This window comes from Leptodactylus fuscus, chromosome 8 (genome assembly GCF_031893055.1).
Source record: "Leptodactylus fuscus isolate aLepFus1 chromosome 8, aLepFus1.hap2, whole genome shotgun sequence".
NCBI lineage: Eukaryota > Metazoa > Chordata > Amphibia > Anura > Leptodactylidae > Leptodactylus > Leptodactylus fuscus.
The window spans coordinates 11,358,541-11,385,249 of NC_134272.1; the positions used below are offsets into that span (position 1 = coordinate 11,358,541).

A 26,709-nucleotide genomic window follows, 5' to 3' on the forward strand; every position below is an offset into this window, starting at 1 on the left:
CACCATTCACTGCTATGGGGTTGCCGGAGATTACAGTCCCAGTAAGCAGCGAATGGAGTGGCGGTCATGCAAACACATTGATGACATAGGGGATCTGGAAGACGGACCCCCCGTGATGTGACACTTATCCCCTATCGTGGGTATATGGGACAAGAGCCCCTAATAAGGTATCCCCATTAAAGTATCCCCTCTCATTCTAAAAAATCTCCAACCAGTGTCTGGCCTGTAAGTATAAGGGGTTAATTCTATACCCAGTCATTTGGGTTCATCTACCCCTATGAAGTTCCCAAATACACTGCCCTACATATCTCCTACCCTTGCTTCATTTAACCTCTGCTGAGCTGGAAGGAGGATTTCTTACAACTCAAGTATGGAGAGTGAGTGACAAGTGCATCCTCGTGGCTGCGGGAATCTCTGTAAAGGTCAATGGAGAGGGTGGAGTACGTGGTATAATGAGGGAACGCCAGGATATTGCCCACAGGGACAATCTGTTATTGTCTACAGAACCCTTTAACCATTTCAGAACAGAAGATAAGCTATAGGGTTGCGAGTGGTAAAAATTGCAACACGAGGCTGCAGCATATGACAATTGTGATTTAAAGGGGTGGCCCCAAATGATGTCCTATCCACTAGCACCCAGAGACTACTGATCAGCTGATCTGTGCAGGGTATGGGTGCAATACCAATGGCCTAACTTGACCTATCTGGTCATCAGTATGAAAATGTGATTTGGAGCCAGACAATCCCTTTAAGGGTGCATGATCATGGCGCAGCAGCTGCATGTGGCCGATACAGTATGATGGATGTGGATGGAAGTGTCACCTGATATCTACAGGTAACTACATCCTGCACTGGCACTTTTTCCATAGTATTTTCCATACAGACAATGCTGGCCTCTAAGAACAAGCTGTGACTGCCCGTCCTTGTTACAAAAAAAGGGATTTTTTTTGTCTTTACAGAAAGAGCGCCACTTTTTTTTCTATAGGGTATATACGGTATTGCAGGCCAGCCACACTTAAGCCAATGGTGCAATACCAGACACAGTCTATTGACGAAAGAGGCGCTGTCTTACAACTCCTCTTACTATAGACAGAAGCTATGCTGCAGATGTACACAGAACCCTGAGATAAGTCTACAGCAAGTAAAACCATGGTCCAGATAAAAGCAGCGCCATTCTTGCAGATATAACGCTGACGAATATTCTCATATAGTTCCAGAATTTAATAACTAATGACACAAAATCCTAAATATAGAATCATTTTCACTTGGAACTTATTAACACGCACATAATCATTGTGTAGGATCATCATTTCTGGTCCTGTAGTAGGCAGTCGTAGTTACCTGTATGGGCACAAGGAGGTTATAAAATATCACCCAGCAATCCTGGTCTCTGTAGTCACAGCAGCTGTAGATCAGGAAGGAGGAAGACGCCATATGTATTGTATCCAGGATATGGGGAACAACTGCTGCCTTTACCAAGATGTGACAAAGAGAATGCTGCGTGCTAGGGATGTAGAAGACGAGGCTGCGTGCTAAGGAGGCAGAAGATGAGGCTGCGTGCTAAGGAGGCAGAAGACAAGGCTGCATGCTAAGGAGGCAGAAGACAAGGCTGCGTGCTAGGGATGTAGAAGACGAGGCTGCGTGCTAAGGAGGCAGAAGATGAGGCTGCGTGCTAAGGAGGCAGAAGACGAGGCTGCGTGCTAAGGAGGCAAAAGACGAGGCTGCGTGCTAGGGATGTAGAAGACGAGGCTGCGTGCTAAGGAGGCAAAAGACGAGGCTGCGTGCTAAGGAGGCAGAAGACGAGGCTGCGTGCTAGGGATGTAGAAGACGAGGCTGCGTACTAAGGAGGCAGAAGACGAGGCTGCGTGCTAGGAAGACAGAAGACAAGGCTGTGTGCTAAGGAAGCAGAAGAAAAGACTGCATGCTAGGGAGGCAGAAGACGAGGCTGCGTGCTAAGGAGGCAAAAGACGAGGCTGCGTGCTAAGGAGGCAGAAGACGAGGCTGCGTGCTAAGGAGGCAGAAGACAAGGCTGCGTGCTAAGGAGGCAGAAGACAAGGCTGCGTGCTAAGGAGGCAGAAGACAAGGCTGCGTGCTAAGGAGGCAGAAGAGGAGGCTGCGTGCTAAGGAGGCAGAAGACGAGGCTGCATGCTAAGGAGGCAGAAGACAAGGCTGCGTGCTAAGGAGGCAGAAGACAAGGCTGCGTGCTAAGGAGGCAGAAGACAAGGCTGCGTGCTAGGGAGGCAGAAGAGGAGGCGGCGTGCTAAGGAGGCAGAAGAGGAGGCTGCGTGCTAAGGAGGGAGAAGACGAGGCTGCGTGCTAAGGAGGCAGAAGACAAGGCTGCGTGCTAAGGAGGCAAAAGCCAAGGCTGCGTACTAAGGAGGCAGAAGAGAAGGTTGTGTGCTAAGGAGGCAGAAGAGGAGGCTGCGTGCTAAGGAGGCAGAAGAGAAGGTTGTGTGCTAAGGAGGCAGAAGAGGAGGCTGCGTGCTAAGGAGGCAAAAGCCAAGGCTGCGTACTAAGGAGGCAGAAGAGGAGGCTGCGTGCTAAGGAGGCAAAAGCCAAGGCTGCGTGCTAAGGAGGCAGAAGAGAAGGTTGTGTGCTAAGGATGTAGAAGACGAGGCTGCGTGCTAAGGAGGCAAAAGCCAAGGCTGCTTTTTAGATACACTACCTCACAACCCTATGTGAAAGACTGCAAGCTCTGCATATCCCTATTAACCAGCCAGTATGACATGACGTGACTATGAGCAGGCACTGACAGCATATGGGACAGTAGCCCAGAACAGAAGCTGCTTGTCTGCAGTCACATCCCGCCAGTCCTCAGATCATCCCAATAGTAGTCAGATTTCTCTAATGGTTTACTTAGGTGAAACTTTGTTTAGGCAGACATGACACAATCACCCCATCCCAATCCTATACAACCAGGCCAAGACACAATAGGACATACTATGGTTCATTGTTCCTTCCCCAGTGATATCTCATCACCACGTTGCGGGGTCTCACAGTTCCATGTGGTCCTCTGTGGGGTCAATAATATTATAGGCTGCCAAAACCGGTTCTCTTCTGTATGAGGCACCATAGTCTTTAAATGACCCCATACATTAACATGTTTAGGAGTCATGACCAACAAATTCACCATGAAGGCAAGGAGGTCACTGTGCGAACAATGGGTCCAGCTCAGGGGACACCGAGGACGTCAGATGTCTTTTATATTTGTATAGTCCAATGTTCTCAGTGCAGCAGCAGAACAAAGTCCTGTATAGATTTAGGAATAGGCAACTCAGTCACCACCTGAGACAGCTGACGTTCCCCAAGACTGCCCCTCACCGCCCGCCTTGCCAAAGCTTTCAAAGAGCCTGGGACTGAGCACAATTTGGCAAGACGCTGACAAAGCTGGGTATCACGGGCGGCCTCAGGGGGCACACCTCCTTCTCTTCTCAGCCTGAGGGTACCACAAGCTCTGTGCAGGAGTTCCAGGCATTCCTCCTCCCGCTCACCACCCAGGCCTCTACCCATCAGGACTGCTAGTCGCCCAGCTGGGTACTGACCTTTGAGGTTAGCCGTGTCGGGCTGTGCCCCATATTCCAGGAGCAGCCGCACGCTCTCTAGGTTACCTTTCATAACTGCCCAGCTTAGTGGGGTGTCCTGGTTGTAGTCTCTGGCATTGACCTTTGCACCCCCCTCTAGTAAGGCCTGTACACAGCCGTCCATGTTTTTGAAAGCGGCCCAGTGTAAGGGAGTGTCCTGGTTACCATCCGGGGCATTGGGGTCAGCGCTGTACTCCAGGAGGATCTCCACACACGTCTCGTCTTTTTCTGCTGCGTAGTGCAGGGCTGTGCGCTGGTAGCCATCGAGAGCGTTCACCTGCAGGGGGGTGGAGAGGTCTATGAGGTTATCCTGTATACAAAAAACACTGACTGTGCACACGGTCATAGGGAGGAGGCCTAAGCCCTAGAAAACAGCTTTATGGTCATAGACCTGGAGTATCCCTTTAAGAAGGTATAACCTACTGACATTTGCCCCGTGCTCCAAGAGCAGCTCCACGCAGTCGGCATCGCACACCATACAGGCACTGTGTAGCGGCATCAGGGTATCATGAGGGCTATTGACATCGACCCCCTGTGGAAACAGAACAAAGTAACCTAATGTCATACATCACAGCCAACCATCGTACAGTACCCACCTGTCCAGTAAGACATGCAGGAGCCTAGGAAAGTCAAGTCATGGCCACAGGGAAAACTACAGGCAGCCATATTGGTTGCCACACAGCTTTCCAAGAAATAGATGTAACTAATAAAGGGCTGGAGTTACTATATAACAGCGTGGTACGAGGACGGGCGCCACGTCTGACATGACAGGTTACACTCACCTTGCGTATAAGGGACTCTACTGTATCTCCCGGCAGAGAGCGGATGGAGGAGATAGTGCGGATCAGCCTCTCCGAGAGCGAGCACTTCCTGTACATGTGGAGCATGGCCGGTGACCTGCCAGAAGACATGCACAAGGGGTTAAATTTAGACTTCGTCGTACACTGGTGTCGCAACGGGAAAATGATCTTCAGTAAGTACGGGTCCTTGAGTAACCCCAATCCTGCATATCCCTTCCCAAAAAAGCGGGGTGTCAACCATTATCACCTCCACTACAGTTAACACAGCTTTCTTCGCCCATGAATGGCAAATTTGCAGTAATCATGGTCCTAGCTTTAACCCCATCTATAATATATATTACACAGCTTTCTCAGACCTTGAATGGCAAGTCTGCATTACACATAGGCCTTTCATTCACCCACATCTGAAATATCCGATCCTGGGAAAGCGGTGTGACAATTATTAACCCCACCATTGCCACTTACACCGCTTTCTCAAACCCTGAACAGAAAGTCTACAGTAAATATGGATCCTAGATTCATCCCAGAAAGCTGGGTGCCATCCATTACCACAGATTTCCCAGCCTTGGAATGGCAAGTCTGCAGTCAACATGGATCCTAAATTTACTGCCCTCCATAATATCTGATTCTGGGAAAGCTGTGTGGCCACTATTACAACTTACAAACCCTTCAGGTCTGTCACAAACATGGACCCATGTTTCACCCCATAGGCCATATCTGATCCCAAAAAATTTGGGTGACAACTATTACTCCATACAGTCCAGCTTATACAACTTTCTCAGACCCTGAATAGCAAGTCTGCAATAAACATAGGCACAGGATTTACCCCATCTGTCATATCCGATCCTTGGAAAAGTTGGGTGACAACCATTACACCCATGAGTCCAGTTTATACAGCTTTCTTAAGTCCTACAATAAACACGGACCCAAGCGTCATCCCTATCTATCATCCGATCCTGAGAAAGCTGGGGACCAACGATTATCGACACAGAAAAGCTGGGTGAGCGGTAACGGCAGCCATATTGGATATCACCCAGCTTTTCCGCATAGCAGATATTATTTTGACAAGTTGAAAGGCGGCGAGGACTGGAGGGCCATGAATGATGTAGGAAGGCTCCTGGTCTTGGCCCGGTCTCCCCTTTGCTCGCGCTCCTCCTGCGCTCCCCGGGGGGGATGGCTGAGGTGCTCTTTCCTGCCTGCACTCACCCTCAGGGGAGGCTCCCTGCCTCTGGCACTCGGCGGGCACATGAGACGGACCAAGGCGATGCCTCCTAGGGCTGCTTTTAATGGATGAAGAGCAGAGAGCGTCTCCTTCCATTAATTCTTCCTCAGATGGGATGAAATATTCAGCAGGAGGAGGGGAGGGGGACGTAGAACGGGGCTTCCTCCTAGGCAAAAAGAGCGCTCTGCCAAATCCTCACACACGGCGAATATTAGGGGAGACTTTAACCAGTTTATTGCCGGGGGGGCCAGCTGTACATTGCGAGTCCCATAGTACGTGACATGACAGGACTGGGAGCGACGCGTTAACGTACAGCAGCTGGAATCTGTCAGCGACATGACGGGAAATAGGCCATTTACTCCCCGCTCCCAACTTTTAGCCGCGTTTAGCTCCCCTTAGAAATTTTAGCACATGTGACACATACGGCGAACATAACGCCGCACGGTATCCAACCTGACATATAGCAGGCGCTGCTCCGTAATACAGGGATTGTGGGCGTCCGGGTGGGAAATCAATTCATTGACAGTCAAGCGGATGCTAAAGAGTCAAGGGGAGAACTAAATCTATATGGAAAAATAGTGAAACAGGAGCCAGAGACCCGAATTTATTAGGACTCACCCCTATTCTTAGCCCCCTTCACCCTATCTACTTTTCACCCACTTGCCCTGGGAATTAGACGCAGCAACCACATTTAGGGTAAGTTCTCACAGGGTTTTTTGGACCGGACCAAAAAACAGGTAGCCGCGACTGAATGCCGATACACTGCACCAGTACCCAGTCGCGTACTCTGCTCCGGATTAGGCCCAATGAATGGCCCTAGTCCGGAGGAAGGAGTGTCTTCAAGCTAAATATGAGGCGAATAAGCCTGAAGAATGAGCATGTCCGTTCTTTTTTCCGGGAGCCGGAACAAAGACCTGAGCGGCTCCCATTGATTTCAAAGGGAGCCATCTTTTTGGTCAGAATTTTGAGGCGAATTCGGCCTCAAAATCCTGACTAAAAAAAACTCCGTGTGAACTTACCCTGAAAGGGATTGTCCAGGGAGGTGTCATTTACTTACTTGGTCCCAGGATCGTATATGATGGACGCATGGTATTGGCGACGTCACGACGTAGCGCTCTACCCTCTACTCCCAGGTAATTGGTTACCTTTGCGCTGCCTGACTATACCTGTGAATATCGGAGGAGGGGTGGAACGCTGCTTTGGATCACATGACCTGGGGGTAATGATGTCATCAGGACCCCTGGATTCATCATAAGTAAACCCCAGAACCAGGTACTACTCTCTGGACAACCCCTTTAATACATTAATATAGGGGATCTGGTCCGGAGCCTGATGTTATAAGAAAATTGTAAGCAGGTCAGATGACCTCTGCAACCAATCACTGGCCTCAGCAGTCACATGGCGGGTACCGACAACGTGTTAGTAGTGACGTCACCAGCCAACAGGCCAGTGATTGGCCACAGCAATCACCTGAGCCACTTTATTTCACGCCTGGTCAGTGCCTACAAGGGATAGGACAGGGGTAGGGGGTATCACTACTTTTTTATTTTACCTGACAATTTTTATGGAAAACCCCTTCAATGTAGGGATCTGGAGATTTAAAGGGGTATTCTGCTTATTGTAAAGTTACCCCATATCTACAGGATAGAAGATAACCTGCTGATTTGTGGGGTGTCTGAGAGCTTGGGCCCTCTGGATCATGAGAACAAGGGCCCATTTCCCTGTCTGAATGGTACGACAGGCCAAGCATGCATGTTCTCACTCCATTCATTCTTTTGGGGACTGCAGGAGATAGCCAAGTACAGGATTTGACTATCCCCAGCCAGTGGTTGCACAAGCGTGACCAACTGCTAAATTCATTTTGGGATACAGCGGACTCTTCTCCTGAGTGTGGGGGTCTCAACATTCACAACCTTCTGCAATCAGCAAGTTACCCCTTCGCTATGGGACTGTCCCAAACTAATGATCCATTGTATAATTGTGCAAAAAAAAAAAAAGACCCAACCCTACTGATACAGTTGAGACAGTAATAACTTTTATTATTAACTGCACCCACCCAAAAGAGAGGTAAAGAAATCCTAAATCTATTGCCTCCCATTATACACAGCACTAGTGTTATTACTTATGGCCAGAAAGTCATCACTGCCATCTGGTGGAGAGAAGAAGCATTGCAGAGAACAAGCAAATGTCCAATGATCACTTGCAAAAAATAATCATCATCCCAGTGGGGCAGATTTAGTAACACGTTTCATACACCAGTCTTAATAAAGGCCCCAATCGGTGCAGTGTGCAAGAGCTACGATAGTTATATATGATGAATATCTCGAGCCAAGGTGTCGCTGCCCCACCCCCGTTCGCACAATGTGGTTAGCGAGGTGCAGAACAGGGGTTAGGGTGCAAGAAAGTGCCAAATGTGGACTACAATATCATCCCCCTTGGCCAGAAAACTGGCACAGAGGGAATGATAAGTCCCCTGATGTGTGTTATTTGGTAAGGCTTGGGCTGTGACTCCCATGAAGTGACCGCACATCACCCTGTGACTCTTCTATCAATGGCATTGACCTGTGACCCCAAAGTTTCTCCGGCTGCGACTTCTACTCAAGCAGTGATCTTGGGACGCTGCTTTGCCTGACACTAGGCTCGCAGTAACGTTCAGGTTTTCGTTCTCCTTCTTTGCCCGCTTTCCGCCCAAAATCGGTTTAGAGAAAAGTCCTGCTTGCAAATCTTAAGGGGACAGGGAGACCGAATCCCCAAATGTTAGTGTGACAGAAGACTTAGGGTGTCCATTGTCTTTCCGAATAGAGAGGGTTCTTCTTATCGACCACCCTAGCTGTATTCAGGATGTCGGAGGATGTGGCATAGCGTATATAAATCCAATCTACTCGGCGCCCTCTTCTGTCTTTACTCTTTGGGGGAGGCAATGCCTCTATTTAAAGGGCCCCTGCCCAACATAATAATCTATAATTGTATCTAAAGACAGTGCAACACGTCCTACAACCTTATATCTCACCATCTGTTGTGGCACTACAAATGCCTGCATGTCCACGGGCTGGCAGAGCATGCTGGGACGTGGACATAAGCAACAGCTGGTGAGGCAGATGGCCGAGGGCAAAGATCCTGAACCATGTGCTGACTACCCAACCTACAAGATGGCAAGTGAATGGCATGAGACACCATAGAACTCCCAAACCCGTCCCCTCCCTCTGACTACTCCTTCTCCTTCAAGAACCCCACAGGGGTCTATGTAGATGCATTACAGCGCCATATTGTGCACCATATTACAGGCACGGCACGCTCATGGTCAATTTTGACACTATAAATAGCATGTCACCATGCAAAGTTGTAGGACGGCGGCCATAACAATGAGGCAACCCACCATGACTATTCTAGAGCGTGCGAGACCACCGATGGTAAGATTCAGGGACCTTCATGCAACCTTAGCACATTTCAATAGGCTGTAAAGTTGCACGATGGTGCCACCTGCACCACATACAGAGAACCATGGATATTCTATGTGTGCACCCTCTATAATATCACAGCACTAACCCTGACATTGCACAACCCCCGCCATACTAGGCACATACAACTACTGACACAACACACAGCCACACACTCACCTACAGCACAGCCCTAGTCACAGGAACGCAGCTGTGCCGAGGTGGACACACGTTCAGCCAATCAGCTGTCTGCAAAGTTAGACTGACAGCCAGGCCCTCCAATCAATGAACACGCCGGTGAATAGGCGGGGCCACTGGAGGAGCCGTCATGTAACGTAAGGATATGTACTATTTTGGTCAATGCGGAACACCGTACGTCGCCATGTTTGGTACTGGCAAATGGTGTGTGATGAAATCAGGGCCGGTTTCTTTTAGGTTTAGCAGTTTATATTGTTCACCTCGCTCCTCATAACCCTCCGTGTTCTCCTTGCACTGCACGGGCTATAACTTCTCCTCATATGGCATGACCGTCTTACAAGCAGTGCCACGCCTTCCCAGTCACGTGACTTGAGAGCGTCATGTGACCATATGACGTCATTTGTACGTGTAGAGAAAACAATGTTATTGATAGTCAGTGGGGCAGTTGCCTATAGCAACCAATCAGCTCGATTTGTGACATGGCTATGAAATGTGCCAGTCATGTCCTTATATTGTGACACAGACGTGTAATGTGCCAGTCATGTCCTTATATTGTGACACAGACGTGTAATGTGCCAGTCATGTCCTTATATTGTGACACAGACATGTAATGTGACAGTCATGTCCTTATATTGTGACACAGACGTGTAATGTGCCAGTCATGTCCTTATATTGTGACACAGACATGTAATGTGCCAGTCATGTCCTTATATTGTGACACAGACGTGTAATGTGCCAGTCATGTCCTTATATTGTGACACAGACGTGTAATGTGCCAGTCATGTCCTTATATTGTGACACGGACGTGTAATGTGACAGTCATGTCCTTATATTGTGACACGGACGTGTAATGTGACATTCAGGCCCTTATATTGTGACACGGACGTGTAATGTGACAGTCATGTCCTTATATTGTGACACGGACGTGTAATGTGCCAGTCATGTCCTTATATTGTGACACAGACGTGTAATGTGCCAGTCATGTCCTTATATTGTGACACGGACGTGTAATGTGACAGTCGTGTCCTTATATTGTGACACAGACGTGTAATGTGCCAGTCATGTCCTTATATTGTGACACGGACGTGTAATGTGACAGTCATGTCCTTATATTGTGACACAGACGTGTAATGTGACATTCAGGCCCTTATATTGTGACACGGACGTGTAATGTGACAGTCGTGTCCTTATATTGTGACACGGACGTGTAATGTGACAGTCATGTCCTTATATTGTGACACGGACGTGTAATGTGACATTCAGGCCCTTATATTGTGACATGGACGTGTAATGTGACAGTCATGTCCTTATATTGTGACACGGACGTGTAATGTGACAGTCGTGTCCTTATATTGTGACACAGACATGTAATGTGACAGTCATGTCCTTATATTGTGACACAGACGTGTAATGTGACAGTCGTACCCTTATATTGTGACACGAGTGAAACACAAAGTGTTCACGTCACAGATAATACGACCCAGTGGATTTGCCCATTGTTCCGGGACTTCACCCCTTTTTGTGGGAACCTCACAGACATTTCGGGAGAATTGGCATGTATGATTTAGGTTCGGTTCACATCTGCACACAGTTCTCCGCGCCCGAACGATGTAACGCTAAAATAGCGGTTACTGTGGACACACACAGACCTATAGATTATAATAGCGTCCAGTGTTTTCATACTGAAACCGGAAGAGAGAAAAGTCTTCCATGCAGGGGCTTGTATGGCTAGTACATTGTTATATGGGCTTGTATGGCTAGTACATTGTTATATGGGCTTCTATGGCTGGTACATTTATAGGGGGGCTCGTATGGCTACTCCATTGTTATGGGGCTTCTATAGTTGGTATGTTTATATGGGGTTTATATTGTCGCGGGGCTTCTATGGCTGGTCCATGTATATGGGGGCTTGTATATGTAGTATATTGTTATGGGGCTTGTATGGCTGGTACATTGTTGTAGGGTTTCCATAGCTAGTATATTTATATGGTGGCTTCTATAGGTAGTACATTGTTATTGGGGGTCATATGGCTCACACGTTGTTCTGGGAACATCTGTGTTATAGACAGTATATCACATATAGATCACACGTTGGTTATGATGAAGAGTTAAAGGGAAGTTGCCGATTAACCAGTGATATATCCCATGTCAGAGGGGAGAGGAGGAATGTCAGCTAGCCATGGAGTCAATGTCTGTCCTGTGTATTTAGCTCCTTGTTAATAGTTGTTGCTTAATCTTGGTCTCCAACAACATTATATCTAGGGAAGTGTGTTTAGTAGATTAGATAGGGAGAGGCAGATTATCACTCACTACCAGGATACGGACTGGCCTGGAGCGGCTCTATATATCACTTGTAAGTAATGGAACAAAATCATTTTTGTGTCCATGCTCTAAACTACGGATAGAAAATAGAGACAAACTGGTTTCAGAATTACAGGGTTAGGCTCGGTCGCACCTGCGCCGGATTCCATTCGGGGTTTCCATCCTTGAATCTGCTTAAACAATGTGGAGAGAAAACTCCTGCAGTCTGAATATTTCCACCTTTTTCGGACGGAAACCCAGCAGACCCCATTGTACAGTAGTCTATGGGGTCCGTGGTTTCCGCTTTTTAAGTGGATTATGTTTCCATATGTCAGGTCCCCAATTGGACCCGATCAACGTAAAGCAGGGTAAGCGAAGGAACAAGACCTCCGGCCAGTACTGTGCTCTGCAAACCTAATCATTGGGACTTTTCACCAAAAACTGAATTTTGTAGATGTATTTGAATGTTATAAGGTCCCGATTTGCAGGATAATTTGTTGTCTTTTTCAGAATGATGGACAGCTCTCTGGAATTTTCCCGCCAAAAGGAAGATCTAGTCCGCACAGTCAGGAGTCTTCAGGTAGCGTCACAGAACACTCTTCAAAAAGCCGTCCCCCTTCTATCGTCTCAGCCTGGCCTTGGTCTCTTGAAGCCGTCACATGTACAGCAGCTCTCCAAAAAAACCACTCAAGTCTGCCGAGACCTTGAAGACGTGGGCAACCTGCTCTTGTTCCGCCAGGATGAACTCACCCAAAAAATCTCGGTGCCAAGGAAAGGCGGTGCGTCTTCCGTTCACTGGTGCTCAGATGGCACCCTCTATGTATGTGGTGATAATGGCCCCTATATCCATTTACTGAATAGTCATGGGAAACCTACCCAGTCCTTCCATTGCTCTGATGATGTCCTCTTTCTTCCAGACTGCGTTACCATGACTCGTTTTGGCGCCGTAGCCGTCACTGACATAGCTGAGGGGATAGTCCGAATTTACAGTCCAAATTCACATCCACCTTGGATTAAAGTGGGTGGCCATTTTAAGTCTCCAAAGGGCATTGCTGTGGACTCCTCTGGACGACTCCTAGTGGCAGAATACATGTCTGGGGAAGTGCAAGCCTTCCATGTGGACAGAACCCATCGTATTCACGGCGTCAAAAAAGTCTCAGGACTCCAGGGACCTCAATATATTTGCTCGATGTCAGATGGGGGCTTCGCAGTTAGTGAAGAGTGCGGAGATGTCAAGTTATTTACAACGAACCTAAAATGTACTGGATCCCTTTCAGAAAATTACCAACATGAGTTTGGAAACCCAGCAGGGATATGTTCCGATCCTGAAGGAAATATCTTAGTCGCGGATGCCCAAAAAAAGAATGTCACCCTCTTTCCATCCAGCGGGTCCCACATATGCATCGTTTCTCAGGGCCTTTGTAAACCAGCAGGAATAACATGCTCTCCTTTTGGGCTCCTATATGTGGCCGACTCTGGTGATAACTGTGTGAAGGTTTACAAGTATCGCGCAAAGCCATACTACACGCCCAGCAGCCCTCGTAGATCCGGAGATGCCCCATCTTAGATACCAGAATGATAAGTGAATCAGAAATTGACTCTACCCCCTAGCAGATCAGATAAATCATGGGGGCAGTATTATAGTATTAGTATATGAAAAACCAGCAACTACGCAGGTCTGACACATGACAATCACTTTCCCCAATGTGCTGGATCTGTGACATGACAACACCAATGGTGTCCTATAAATGGTGTTTTATGTACATGTGTGGTTTGAGTCTCAGCCATAATATCTATCTATATTTGTATTTTTACTATTTTATGCTTTTGTTTCACAGATACTTATATGCTATGATAAGTGCAGCATTAAATATATATTTAGCTCCAATCTTATGTGTTTTTTGTGTAGGATAAATCAGCGGGCACAAGTTCTGTACATAAGAGTTTGGTTATATTCACATCTGTGCTGGGGTGTCTGTTGTTCTGGTCCATCGGAGGACTAGACTAATGAATAGCAGACACAAACGGAGACTGACAGACCCATTGACTATAATGGGGTCTGTTGGGTGTCCATTGTCTTTTTACTGACAGTGCTGGATGAGTGGCGCACGCAGGACTTTTTCTTCCAGAGACTTAGATGGACGCTGTGACGGAGTCTCCGACTACAATGTAAAATAGCCTTAGAGTATATTCACACTACTGTTATGACATGTAGTCCGTTGTGCTTATCTATCATAGGATGACAGCAGCAGGCATTAATGATAGTAGAGTGAAGGATGCAAACAGAGCACTGTCCGTCTGTGTCCATTCCCATCTTTGGTACGTCATTTCCCTCTTTTTGTGCCCCACTTGCCCCTTAATATGAACAAGGGTGGAGTGGGGCCTCAGCCTAACAAATTTACTATAACTCATGCCAGAAACCTGGAGTGTGCTATATAGTAAATCTACAACACTTCCAGACTTTATTAAGATAGATGTTTCCTACTCCAATCTCTTAATAATTCTCACTCCTACTTTTTTTTTGCAATGTAGGTGCCTCGAAAATGGACCTTGACTCCGCATGGACACCCATCATATCCTTCATATTACTCCCATTATCTGTGCCGGTCAGAGTGCTACCAAACATAGAACAGTTCCCCCATGATCAGTGTCACACAGGCTTCCCCATACACAGTGCCCCCTTCAGTAATTATTAGTCCATATGGCAGTATAACTTTTTTACAACATCAGCACATGAGCAGCTCTGGGCGGTTTCCCCGTAGCCCTGGAAGGAGGGCGGATTCCTTGTTATCTGTAGTGGTCCAGGTCTGCTATGCTGTAAGTTACGTTCTCTGTGCTGTCTGTGAGTATATACTATATATACTGTCATTTTATTAATATAAGTCACCGTCGTCCATTTATAATACCGCTCTGGGTAACGGTGATATGTTAGATGGGGCACGGCTGGCGTTCAGCGTTATGTAGGGCAGTTTAGCTTTATTGCATTACTAAGTGGGAGTTATTAAGTTACTATAAAGTATCATGACACAGTCTGGCCTGTAATAAGGTGACTGCACTATTATACTGTCCGGCCTGTAATAACATTACTGCCTTATTAGACTGGGCCATTATATGATTACTTTGAGCTCCACTACAATACACTATTTATTATCAGCCCACACTGTGTATCTGCTTTATATCATCACACTGCTGTGTTATCGCATTCTATTCTTCAGTGCATTGTTACATTTACTAAGTATACCATTACTTTTATTGTCATTATGGCAAAGTTGTAAATGCAGTGCAAAAAGAAGGAGCATGTGTAGAAAGGTCCACTTTATTCCAAAAATGTAAAACCAGCCAGCATAGGGAGAGGTGCACATGTGTGTAGCATCAGGCGACGATCACTTTGTGCACTAAGCGCTTTTTCTAGCCGTCATGAGTCAAGTTGTAAATGCATTAATAATGTCCCCATTATTACAAAGTATCTATTAATTAAAGATGGGAAAAGCTCTTAAGGGAAGGTTTTAGCACCCTGGGGGGCCGTTCACACGGAGTAAAGTGGCGCGCATTGTGCTCCAAATACACGTGGAAAATCCAGTAAGCCATTGAGTTCAATGGCTTTTTTTCCATATATCGCATGCAAAATTACGCGCGTTATACAAAATAGATTTTACACGTGTATTTGGAGCACAATGTGTGCCACGTTACTCCGTGTGAACGGCCCCTCAGTCCTGTAAAGGAGTTCACTACTTTCAGACCAATATTGAGAAACAAATGTTATTGTTTGTATAATGAAAAGTTGTACAATTTTCCAATATACTTTGTGTAACAATTCCTCACGGTTTTCTAGAAATGTGCTTGCTGTCATTCATTCAGCTTACCTCTAGTGGATGAAATTCTAACCATGGTCATGTGATATACGGTCCATGGTCATGTGATATACGGTCCATGGTCATGTGATATACGGTCCATGGTCATGTGAACGACACAGGGGTAACATCAGAATCAGGGGTTTAAAAAAAAACCATACAACAACTTTATACCTGGGGCACCAAAAGGTACTGACAGCAGGGAAGAAGTTGATACAATGAAATGGCACCAAGAGACCTGTGGTACTGGAAACCAGGAGAAAAGTGAGACGCCATAGCAAGACTTAGAATAGGGACCTGCTTCAGCTTCAACTCAGTAGATGAAATTATTAGGAATGTTATGGTCTCCCTAATGAAGAGGAATAATGCAAAATATGATGTCACATTACAGAGAAAATACACACAGTGATGTCACAGTACAGAGATAATACACACAGTGATGTCACAGTACAGAGATAATACACACAATGATGTCACAGTACAGGATAATACACACAGTGATGTCACAGTACAGGGATAATACACACAGTGATGTCACAGTACAGGATAATACACACAGTGATGTCACAGTACAGAGATAATACACACAGTGATGTCACAGTACAGGGATAATACACACAGTGATGTCACAGTACAGGGATAATACACACAGTGATGTCACAGTACAGGATAATACACACAGTGATGTCACAGTACAGGGATAATACACACAGTGATGTCACAGTACAGGGATAATACACACAGTGATGTCACAGTACAGGATAATACACACAGTGATGTCACAGTACAGAGATAATACACACAGTGATGTCACAGTACAGGATAATACACACAGTGATGTCACAGTACAGGATAATACACACAGTGATGTCACAGTACAGGATAATACACACAGTGATGTCACAGTACAGGATAATACACACAGTGATGTCACAGTACAGAGATAATACACACAGTGATGTCACAGTACAGGATAATACACACAGTGATGTCACAGTACAGGGATAATACACACAGTGATGTCACAGTACAGGATAATACACACAGTGATGTCACAGTACAGAGATAATACACACAGTGATGTCACAGTACAGGGATAATACACACAGTGATGTCACAGTACAGGGATAATACACACAGTGATGTCACAGTACAGAGATAATACACACAGTGATGTCACAGTACAGGGATAATACACACAGTGATGTCACAGTACAGGATAATACACACAGTGATGTCACAGTACAGGGATAATACACACAGTGATGTCACAGTACAGGGATAATACACACAGTGATGTCACAGTACAGAGATAATACACACAGTGATGTCACAGTACAGGATAATACACACAGTGATGTCACAGTACAGAGATAATACACACAGTGATGTCACAGTACAGGATAATACACACAGTGATGTCACAGTACAGGGATAATACACACAGTGATGTCACAGTACAGGATAATACACACAGTGATGTCACAGTACAGAGATAATACACACAGTGATGTCACAGTACAGGGATAATACACACAGTGATGTCACAGTACAGGGATAATACACACAGTGATGTCACAGTACAGAGATAATACACACAGTGATGTCACAGTACAGGGATAATACACACAGTGATGTCACAGTACAGGATAATACACACAGTGATGTCACAGTACAGAGATAATACACACAGTGATGTCACAGTACAGGGATAATACACACAGTGATGTCACAGTACAGAGATAATACACACAGTGATGTCACAGTACAGGATAATACACACAGTGATGTCACAGTACAGGATAATACACACAGTGATGTCACAGTACAGGGATAATACACACAGTGATGTCACAGTACAGGATAATACACACAGTGATGTCACAGTACAGAGATAATACACACAGTGATGTCACAGTACAGGGATAATACACACAGTGATGTCACAGTACAGGGATAATACACACAGTGATGTCACAGTACAGAGATAATACACACAGTGATGTCACAGTACAGGGATAATACACACAGTGATGTCACAGTACAGGATAATACACACAGTGATGTCACAGTACAGGGATAATACACACAGTGATGTCACAGTACAGGATAATACACACAGTGATGTCACAGTACAGGATAATACACACAGTGATGTCACAGTACAGGATAATACACACAGTGATGTCACAGTACAGGGATAATACACACAGTGATGTCACAGTACAGGGATAATACACACAGTGATGTCACAGTACAGAGATAATACACACAGTGATGTCACAGTACAGGGATAATACACACAGTGATGTCACAGTACAGGATAATACACACAGTGATGTCACAGTACAGGGATAATACACACAGTGATGTCACAGTACAGGATAATACACACAGTGATGTCACAGTACAGGATAATACACACAGTGATGTCACAGTACAGGATAATACACACAGTGATGTCACAGTACAGGGATAATACACACAGTGATGTCACAGTACAGGGATAATACACACAGTGATGTCACAGTACAGAGATAATACACACAGTGATGTCACAGTACAGAGATAATACACACAGTGATGTCACAGTACAGAGATAATACACACAGTGATGTCACAGTACTTGGTATATAGTAGTATCAATGCTTAGTATAAAGCTATTAGAAAACATGTTACAACCCCTTGTCCTGTTACTTCCCATGTTGTATAATGAACCATAATGTCTATGACATACTAGCACAACATTCACCCACAAGCGCTGTCTCCCGCGGAACCATCCATTCCGGTCACGTGTTTCAGCCGGTCTCATTACTCGGGTGCACGGCGTCTCCTAGTAACGGAAGTAAGGAAAGCCGGAAGTGGATTTGAATGACAGCTTGCGGGGAGCGTGACCTCCTGATGAGGGTAATTAACCCTTGCGGAGCGATTAGAGTCATGTGACGGATGTAACATCTGGCTATAGCGGAGACTCCGGGGCCTCCAGGCCAGGTGAGCCGCGGGCTGCGGGAGCACAGGAGAGGAACTACAAGTCACAGCATGCCCTGCACTAGGGGGTATATTAATAATACACTGCTGGGGGCTGGGACTTGTAGTTCTACAGCAGCTGAGGAGATACGAGTTGTTTACCTCCGATCAGGGCAATGTGTATATATGGGCACCTGTTATCTGGCAACCATGAAAAGGGGTCACCCTTAAAGGGGCAGCCACGATTGTGAAGTAGTTTAAAGGGGTGGCCTTGAACAAAGGCTTTTGGCTTGAGTGGGAAGTTCTTAAAGGGGTCCTCTCAGTCTTACAGGGGTTGTCTTGACTTGGAGGCGTTTAAAGGGGTCACCTTGAACTGGAAACTCCTAAAAGTGATTGCCTTGAGTGTCCGCTACGTGACAGGGGTCACCTTGCCATTAAAGGGTGCCATAACCATGAGGTCACCTCAGATGTTCATACAAAGCAATTTAGAGGGGGGGTTCCTCTCCAATTCAGCCCTAAATGTGCGCCCCTGCTCTATTCATCTCAGTGGGGCTACCATAGTCTGGCTCTTGGCTATGAATCTAACGGGGGCGTTCATTTCCAGCCAATGTTCAGTTCATACATCCCATGGGACCCCCTCTCCTCTGCCCCCAATTCTGTGACCAGAGTACCCCTTTAATAACAGGGCAGCCCCAGTATTGGGTATATTTTTTATATACATGATACATATCAAACTTTGTAAACCCCTCTTGTCTCTGCAGTCATGGCTATAAAGATTTTCTTCCCGACCGCCTGCTCGGGGGCAGAGAGCGGTCTCCTGATCGGGCGCTGGATGGAAGAACACCGCTCCGCCGTCGTGCTGGCTACTCTGCAGTTCCCCTTCATTCCTGCCAATGTGAGACGATGCCTGAGTCAGCTGGAGAGGTCGACGGGCATGAGACTCTCTGTCATGGGAACCTGGAGCCATAGTAAAGCCCAGGCAGATGAGAAGATGGAAAAATTTCTGGGGGAACTGAGCAGCATCTTCAAGCACCAGCCCTGGCTGCGAATGGCGCGGGAGTCCAGCAGCAAGTTCTGGGACTGTCAGATTGAGAGACTGGAGGATGGCGCCTCCGAGGACGTGGTCTTTGTCTACTATGATCAGAGGAAGGTCATGTTGTCAGAGCTGCACGCTGCCTCTGAACACTCAGAAGTAGCTGCCATGTTTAATACAGTGGCCAAGAACCAGCTGCTCTTTGCCAATGACAAGTATGATGAGGGGCCGGTGAGGTTGACACATTGGCAATCTGAGGGTATGGAAGCCAGTATTATTGTGGAGCTGATGAAGCAAGCGTCTGTGCCAGTGTGCGTCGTTCTATCGTTCTTTGTCTCGGTCATCACCAGCATCTGCAGTCTCAGGTAACCGTGTAAAGCGGTGATGGTAGTGCCCTGAATTTCACGTCATCTCACATCATATTTTGTGCTCCTTTCTGTAGGATAGGTCATCAGTATGTGATCGGTGGGGGTACAACACTGGTCAGCTGCTTGCGGACTCCATGACGCACAAATGACATCATGTTCATCTGTCACACTGTACAGCAGCAGCTCAGTCCCATTCAAGTGAATGGGGTTGAGTTGCAGTACTAACTAACTAACAGTAATTATGCGGTCATGCTATAAACCATTAGTTACTGGAGTCCTATAGTCATCAGAAATCTACCCAACTGATCAGTGGTGGTCTGGCTGCTGGGACCCCCACCAGTCAGGAGAATGGGGATGCTGTGTGCTGCAGCAATAGAGCAGGAGGTCGCACACGTGCACAATATTTTATTCATCTCTATTGAACTGCTGAATAAGAGTTAAGAACTTCCTCTTGCAGTCCCATAGCAATGAATAGAGCAGCAATGTGTATGTGCAGCTCCATTCCCCAGCACTGACGGTGGTATATACATAGTTCAGTAGACCCATGGGGGGGGCAGGTGGTGCGACTATAATACAGTAAAATATATCCACGCTATAGCTGTGTGATCCAGTTGGACCTGGCTGCAGAGAGATAAATCCTTGAATACATATTATATATTAATCATATCTTTGTGTTTCAGGATCCTTAGCGGGAAGCCTCTCTCCTTCCTGTGGAACAAGCTGTCAACCTGTGAACAACTAGGGAGACGTCTGGAGGATCTCCGAGTGATCAGCAGTCCCCAGAAGGCCCAAGACCACACATCGTTCATGAGGTAACCGCTGCTCGTCCTCCAGAGTGTGGATAGTCTCATAGTTATGCTATCAGGCCTTAGATGGCTCCGCTAAAGAGATTTGTGTCATTCTGACGATGGCTTATCCTTTTATTTCATAGAAAGGCCAATATTGTCTTGTCGCTGCTTCTAGACATTGTCCTCGGCATCTTCCTCATTTCCTGGCTCTATCAGGGGAACCACATAGGTCAGCTGGCGGATGCTCTCATGCCCGTGGCTGATGTGAGTTATATCTATTTATGTGGTGTGTACGGGGATCTTATTCTGGATTGATCATAATCGATTTTGTCTCTATTTTTTTTATCCTGTTTCTACCATAGCGTGTGGCCGTGGAACTTCAAGGCCTCCTGCAGTGGTTGATGGGAGCTCCGGCCGGGCTGAAAATGAACCGGGCGTTGGATGAAGTCTTGGGGCGATTCTTCATGTATCACATCCACCTATGGATTAGTAAGTTACCCTTACAGCTCTGATATTGCACAGAAACACTAATACAGTTCACCTGTTCACCCGTGTGTCTGCCTGGTAAATGCACAGCATGTATTTCATGGCTTCCTCACTCCCATACCTGACCCTAGTTCACTGCTTGCAGGTTACATCCGCCTGATGTCTCCATTCATTGAGGTTATCCTGTGGTATATCGGATTGTCAGCGTGTCTCGGGCTGTCCGTGGCGCTCTCTATTCTCTCTGATATCATTGCACTCCTCACCTTCCACATATATTGCTTCTATGTGTATGGAGCCAGGTAAGCAAACCACCCACGAAACAGCCTATCACTTACTTCTTTAGAATAATCCCTATTTATATCTATGGCTCTTGCACTAGTGATCAGAGGGGCACTGGCCAGTTCCACGTAGTGTCAGGGGATTTCTAAATGCCTTTAGTCTGACTGCGCTTTTCTCACCCGCCAGACTTTACTGCCTGAAGATGCATGGGCTTTCTTCTCTCTGGCGTCTGTTTCGTGGTAAGAAGTGGAATGTCCTTCGGCAGAGGGTGGACTCTTGCTCATATGACTTGGATCAGGTACACAAGCTCAAGATTGCCAGCAGAGGGCGACATAGCAATGCATGTGAATAGTTTATATACTGAATATAAAGCAATATGACTGGTATATAGTTATTCATGAGCTTCACTGACAGTGCTGTACTTCTCTATGGTTTGGTGTATGATATATGAATTTATCATGTCTTAGTCATTGATTCTATCCCTGTGTTTCTTCTGCAGCTGTTTCTCGGGACCCTGCTGTTCACAATCCTGCTCTTTCTACTGCCGACCACTGCCCTTTATTACCTCGTCTTTACCCTGGTATGTTATAGTCACTATCACAAGCGTGACAGTTGTTACCTTGTGTAATAATTCCCTTTTATGAGTCTTACAATTTGCCATATGTCTCAGATAAGTTCCTGATATATAGATCAAACATACCTATAGGCATCCATTCACCAAATATAGGCTAAAAGCGCTGTGTGAATGCAGCTCTATCTAAACATATCAACATCATGTCCGCCTCTATGAGTCATAATAGGAAGCAGCTCTGAACAAGCACCTCCTGTTCTGTCGCCCTCGAGATCTACTTGTACTACAATCACCTGGATGGCCGCCATTTCATACTATATCTCCTCTGCAGAAGCCGCTGTATAACGGTTAAAGCTTGACCAGGACAAATCATATTATCACCCCGGGGAGGTTGTCTCTTTAAAGGGGTTTTCTGAGTCTTACATATTGATGACCTATTCTTAGGAAAAGTCATCAATATGGGATTGGTGGGGATCCAACAGCCAGGACCGTCACAGATCAGCTGGTAGAAGAGGCTGCAGCCTTTTAACTGAATACCAAGCATGGTGCTGTACATACTAAAGGGGGCGGGGCTATGCTTGGTATTGTAGATCAGTCACTTGACTGGGACTGAACTGCTGTTGTACAATGTGACTGATAAATGTTACATCATCAGCACAGGGAAAAGGCCACACAGATGTCATCCATGCTGTTTAATAATGGCTCAGCGACACGCACACAGTCATGTGTATGTTGCCTTAATCAGAATGACTTTTGGGTTTCCTTTTCCCCCCCATTACTTTCAGTCGAACCCTGGGATGTGGACCCTGACATCTTCAGTATTGGTGTGGACCTAACTGATGCACCATCCCCCACCTTATTGACGTGCCCTAAAAACGGGTTATAGGGAAACCCCTGACAATGGTACCGCTTACCCCTCGTCATGTGACGTTGCCCCCTACAGCACTGTGTGCAGACATTCACAACCAATGATGAGTAAAGGAAGCGAGATGGCATTAGATCACATATGTAAATATTAGATTAGTAAAGCCTGGTTGTATTTCAGTGAAATATATATATGGGGTTGGCAGCAATGGCCGTGGCACCGATCCTGCCTGCAAATATTTACACAGTGTAGTCATCCTTAACCAAGGAAATTAAATGTCTTTATTATGAGTAGGCTCTATCTGCGCTACCTTTAATCTACTATGACTAAATATTTCCAAGGTAAATTATATTAAAAAAAAATTAATTGGCTTGTTCTACCCTTAGGATATGTCATCAATATTAGATCAGTGGGGGTCCAACCTATGACACCCCTACTGATCAGGGTGAGTGCTGCAGGCTCTCCCCAGCTCACCAGACACATTGTCATACATTATATAGCGGCTGTCCTTTCTACTGCAGCTCAGTCCCCTTTCACTTGAATGGGGCTGAGCTGCATACAGACCATGTGATAATTGAACTTGACATTGCTGGCCTGTGTAGCAGAAGCAGCTCTCACAGGAGGACTGCTGCTGCTTCATTCAGCTGATCTGTGGGGGTTCCAGGTGTCAGTCTTTCACAGATCTAAGGATGGGTCAGCAGCATGTCTCTTCTCAGCTGCTCCACCGTCTTTTGGTATTAGTACAACAATGTTCACTGCATATGCAATCCTATCGGACAAATATATAATCCGAACAGAAACCAACTATGCTAATCTCTGCCCTTGCCCCAGCTCAGCACTGCCCCCTCCCCTCCATTAGGAGCAGGGAATCTGTCCTGTCCAGGAAGGTTTTTTTATAGATGTAATGCAAGTTCCTGCATCTTTCTGAAAGTACTCTGATATTCCTTTGTAGTTTTTTAGTTATTTTTCATCCATTCCCAGAAAACCCCTTTAAAGGGCGGGCATTGACTTTCACGCCTTAGTACCGTATGGGCCGTAGGGTTCAGCCAAGGGCCTGCACTATAACAGTGAATAATAGATAGGCTTATAAGCTATGGAATAGGAAGTTCAAGAGTCCAACCACAACCAGTACCTGTCACCAGTGTGAGGTGTTCAGCAGGGGCTGATCTGTAGTGACCTCCCATAAATGGTGTCTTGTCCAAAAAAAAAAAGGAAGTTACCGTGTAATAAAACCTACTATATAATGTACAAGCTTCTGATAAACCATTCGTATATACAGGTGACATTTTCTCCTAACCATTCAGAATTAACAGGTGGGAGGGCACACGACACGTCATGGCAGGCCAATATGGTGACAAGTCACCGACACTATACTGCCTGGTACATATTCTATCTGTGGCCTTATTCTCTCCCACAGCTGCGGCTTGTCATGATCGTGGTGCAGGGCGTGATCCAGATGACCATAGATCTCCTGAGCACACTCCCTTTCTATGCACTCTTACTGCGCCTATGTCGCTCCTACAGATTGGCAGGTGAGGTTCTGCACATTTTTGCAGCTAAAGGAAATAATGCTGTCATGTGAACTCTCTTGTATACCATATATACACCATGTATACACCTGTATACACCATGTCTGCTCGGTGTAGTAATGGCGCTCTCTTACCTCCCGCAGCTGGTGTAAAATTTCAGATGTTGGAACAAAAAAGTGGAAAACCTCTTAGATTACTGATGCAGGTAACGTACGACTTCTTCTCTACTGGAGTACACTCCCCGGGACTTGTTGGATATTGGGGTGAAGGCTTTAGTCTGTCTGACACACTCTATATATAAACACCCTATATAGCAGAGGTGTAACTTGAGGCCCCAATGCAAAACCTGTAATGAGCCCCTTTCTACTATGTTCCATTTAGAATAGTGGCGTATTTTATTTTGCTGAGGGCACTTTAGGGCCCCTCTCATGGTCCAGGGTCCAGAAGCAACTGCAACCACTGCACCCTGTTATTCCCGGTCTAACTCAACTTTTCTGCTCCTTGGGATGTTTTTTCCAAGTAGTAAAGGGGTGAAGTTATTTCTTTGGCTTTTCCAGAGATTCCTTGTGGTCGAGGCTATTGTACATCTTATGTATCAAAACCTCAATCCCTGCCCATCTAGTGTTATCTGTGCGATAAGACAAAGCATTCACATACACAAGAAGCAAATGGAAGACACTCTAGACTTCATTCATCACAATGGGATGATTATTTTTTGCACACAATTAACCCTTTGAATATTGCTATCCATCTATACATGACTTGTTTATTTTACAGCCCTGGAGTCCTAAAGATTTCCTCATACAAATTAGGATATGGGAACCCTTTCTGTGCTTCTTAGTGGCCACATATAAAGGGTCATTTTATATTTTTTTTCTTTTTTTTGCCATAGATCAACCCATTACCATATGGACAGGTGTTGCAAACCTACAGGCTGCCATCCAGAAGATGTTACCCTAAGGATACTTGGGGTTCCTTATGTAAAAAATTGTTCATTGGAGAAGTGATCTACCCCTGGAAGCAGAAGGATAAACAGCATTAAGGAGGAGTCTGCGACATTACCTTTAAGTGAGGGATGAGACGCTGGAGTGTCCTTACCCACAGATTCATTAAGGTCATTAAAGGGGTTTTCCAGGCTGCATAATTGATGACCTATCCAACACACAGGCCCCCAGCTGATCAGCCTCTTCATGACTTACCAAGCACAGCGCCATATAGCTGTATAGTGGCTGTGCTTGGTATTGCAACTCAGCCCATTCACTTCAATGAGACTGTGATCGATGAACATGGCACCACATGGCCCGTGAAGTGGAAGCAGCACCACTGCCACTTCAGCCAGCTGATCCAAAGGGTCCATGGTGTCAGATGGATCTTCAGCTGCTGCCCAGTCCCAATAATAGGTTATTGATTACAATGTTCTGGAAAACCCCTTTAAGACGCAATGGGGGAGAGTTACTGATCAGTGCTCCAAAAACAGCTATTCAATGTTTTAGATACTTTGTTGCCTTGCCTGGGAATGGGCGGGGCTAAGACAGAAAAGGTGTGGCCTAATATGTACCAGGATTCTGGCGCAACGTAAGGCTACATGCCCATGACCGAGTGTGCATCCGAGGGGGGACCGATGTCACAGCAGAATGCACTCTGATGACTTCCAAGTGGGTTCTGTCCCCATGGACTTCAGTCGGGGGTTCATTCCATTCCATTGTCACGGAGCAGGATAGGACCTGCCCTATAATTATTGAAAAAGAATGGAGCACATTCAGTCCTATAGGTGATCTAATCCCAGACTGCACAATTGCACCAGATTTATCCTCCAGCATCAGCCACGATGATAAATCTGGTACATATTTAGCCGGTCGTAAGCATTATCCGGATTAGTAACCCCCCCTTCCCCCTGAGATCTGCAGTGGAACGTCAGTGCCATCCCTCCTGCTCCATTCTCTTGTGCACATTCATATTTAATAGTAAAAGTACTGACCTCAGACTGCACAAAACAGCCACACACTCTCCATCCCTGGCAGCTTATTACCTATATGGAGGGGCCCCCTTTTTGTTTCCAGAAACGACCCCTTTCTTCTTGATGGGCTCTAACTGGTAATCCAACAACAGTAAAGACTATATCTTTAGTTGTGCCTGTGTTGCAATTCCAGATGCAGCCTGTTCATACAAGTGGCGCTGTTTCTGCAAGGGGATGGAGACCTGTTTTATTCTAATCTAACATAACTCCTTTAAGTTGTGACCGATCCTGTATTAAAAGGGGTTGTGACATTATGGACACTTGTGCCCCATCCTGTGGATAGAGGATAAGTGTCCATATCTGGGCAACCCCTTTAAGGTTGCTGTTTCTCTTCAGACTCTTTTGCTATTAGAACATGGCAGCTACGCACACGTTACAATACGAGGTCAAAGTGAAGGATAATAAGTGCCACATAG

General features: G+C 46.1%; 3 protein-coding genes across 6 annotated transcripts in view; 2 read left to right on the forward strand and 1 right to left on the reverse strand.

Annotated features, from left to right (window-relative positions):
* CAPN15 (calpain 15) overlaps positions 1-25,405 on the forward strand; it is a 107,561-nt gene extending 82,156 nt beyond the window's left edge. For all 3 annotated transcript variants that reach the window (XM_075284079.1, XM_075284077.1, XM_075284078.1), the window contains exon 13: positions 25,391-25,405. The gene's annotated coding sequence lies outside the window, so the exon portion shown is untranslated. The remainder of the gene's footprint in view (positions 1-25,390) is intronic.
* Positions 975-9,264, reverse strand: ASB8 (ankyrin repeat and SOCS box containing 8). Of its 2 annotated transcripts, none has more exons than XM_075284101.1 (4): positions 9,221-9,264; positions 4,364-4,478; positions 4,009-4,113; positions 975-3,858 (listed from the first exon to the last, which is right to left on the reverse strand). In XM_075284101.1, exons 2-4 carry the CDS (start codon positions 4,466-4,468, stop codon positions 3,226-3,228), a joined length of 843 nt encoding a protein of 280 aa, XP_075140202.1. In that variant the 5' UTR covers positions 4,469-4,478; positions 9,221-9,264; the 3' UTR covers positions 975-3,225. The 2 variants fall into 2 exon arrangements, with proteins under 2 accessions (XP_075140202.1, XP_075140203.1); XM_075284102.1 differs by lacking the exon at positions 9,221-9,264 and adding an exon at positions 5,588-5,760.
* On the forward strand, positions 18,247-26,313 carry PIGQ (phosphatidylinositol glycan anchor biosynthesis class Q). Its single transcript, XM_075284090.1, has 11 exons — positions 18,247-18,381; positions 19,119-19,755; positions 20,439-20,570; positions 20,690-20,810; positions 20,909-21,035; positions 21,178-21,331; positions 21,498-21,609; positions 21,811-21,891; positions 24,165-24,279; positions 24,420-24,481; positions 25,169-26,313. Exons 2-11 carry the CDS (start codon positions 19,121-19,123, stop codon positions 25,316-25,318), a joined length of 1,689 nt encoding a protein of 562 aa, XP_075140191.1. The 5' UTR covers positions 18,247-18,381; positions 19,119-19,120; the 3' UTR covers positions 25,319-26,313.
* Positions 26,314-26,709: the final 396 nt, after the last annotated feature.

Excerpts from the sequence above, each read along its gene's own strand:
- ASB8 (XM_075284101.1), bottom strand. The coding sequence starts at position 4,468 with ATGCTCCACATGTACAGGAAGTGCTCGCTCTCGGAGAGGCTGATCCGC. Across the intron at positions 4,114-4,363 it reads TAGAGTCCCTTATACGCAAG|GGGGTCGATGTCAATAGCCC; the intron begins GTGAGTGTAACC and ends CTGTTTCCACAG. Across the intron at positions 3,859-4,008 it reads TCTTGGAGCACGGGGCAAAT|GTGAACGCTCTCGATGGCTA; the intron begins GTCAGTAGGTTA and ends ACCCCCCTGCAG.
- PIGQ (XM_075284090.1), top strand. The coding sequence starts at position 19,121 with ATGGCTATAAAGATTTTCTTCCCGACCGCCTGCTCGGGGGCAGAGAGC. Across the intron at positions 21,036-21,177 it reads TCACATCCACCTATGGATTA|GTTACATCCGCCTGATGTCT; the intron begins GTAAGTTACCCT and ends CACTGCTTGCAG. Across the intron at positions 21,332-21,497 it reads TTCTATGTGTATGGAGCCAG|ACTTTACTGCCTGAAGATGC; the intron begins GTAAGCAAACCA and ends CTCACCCGCCAG.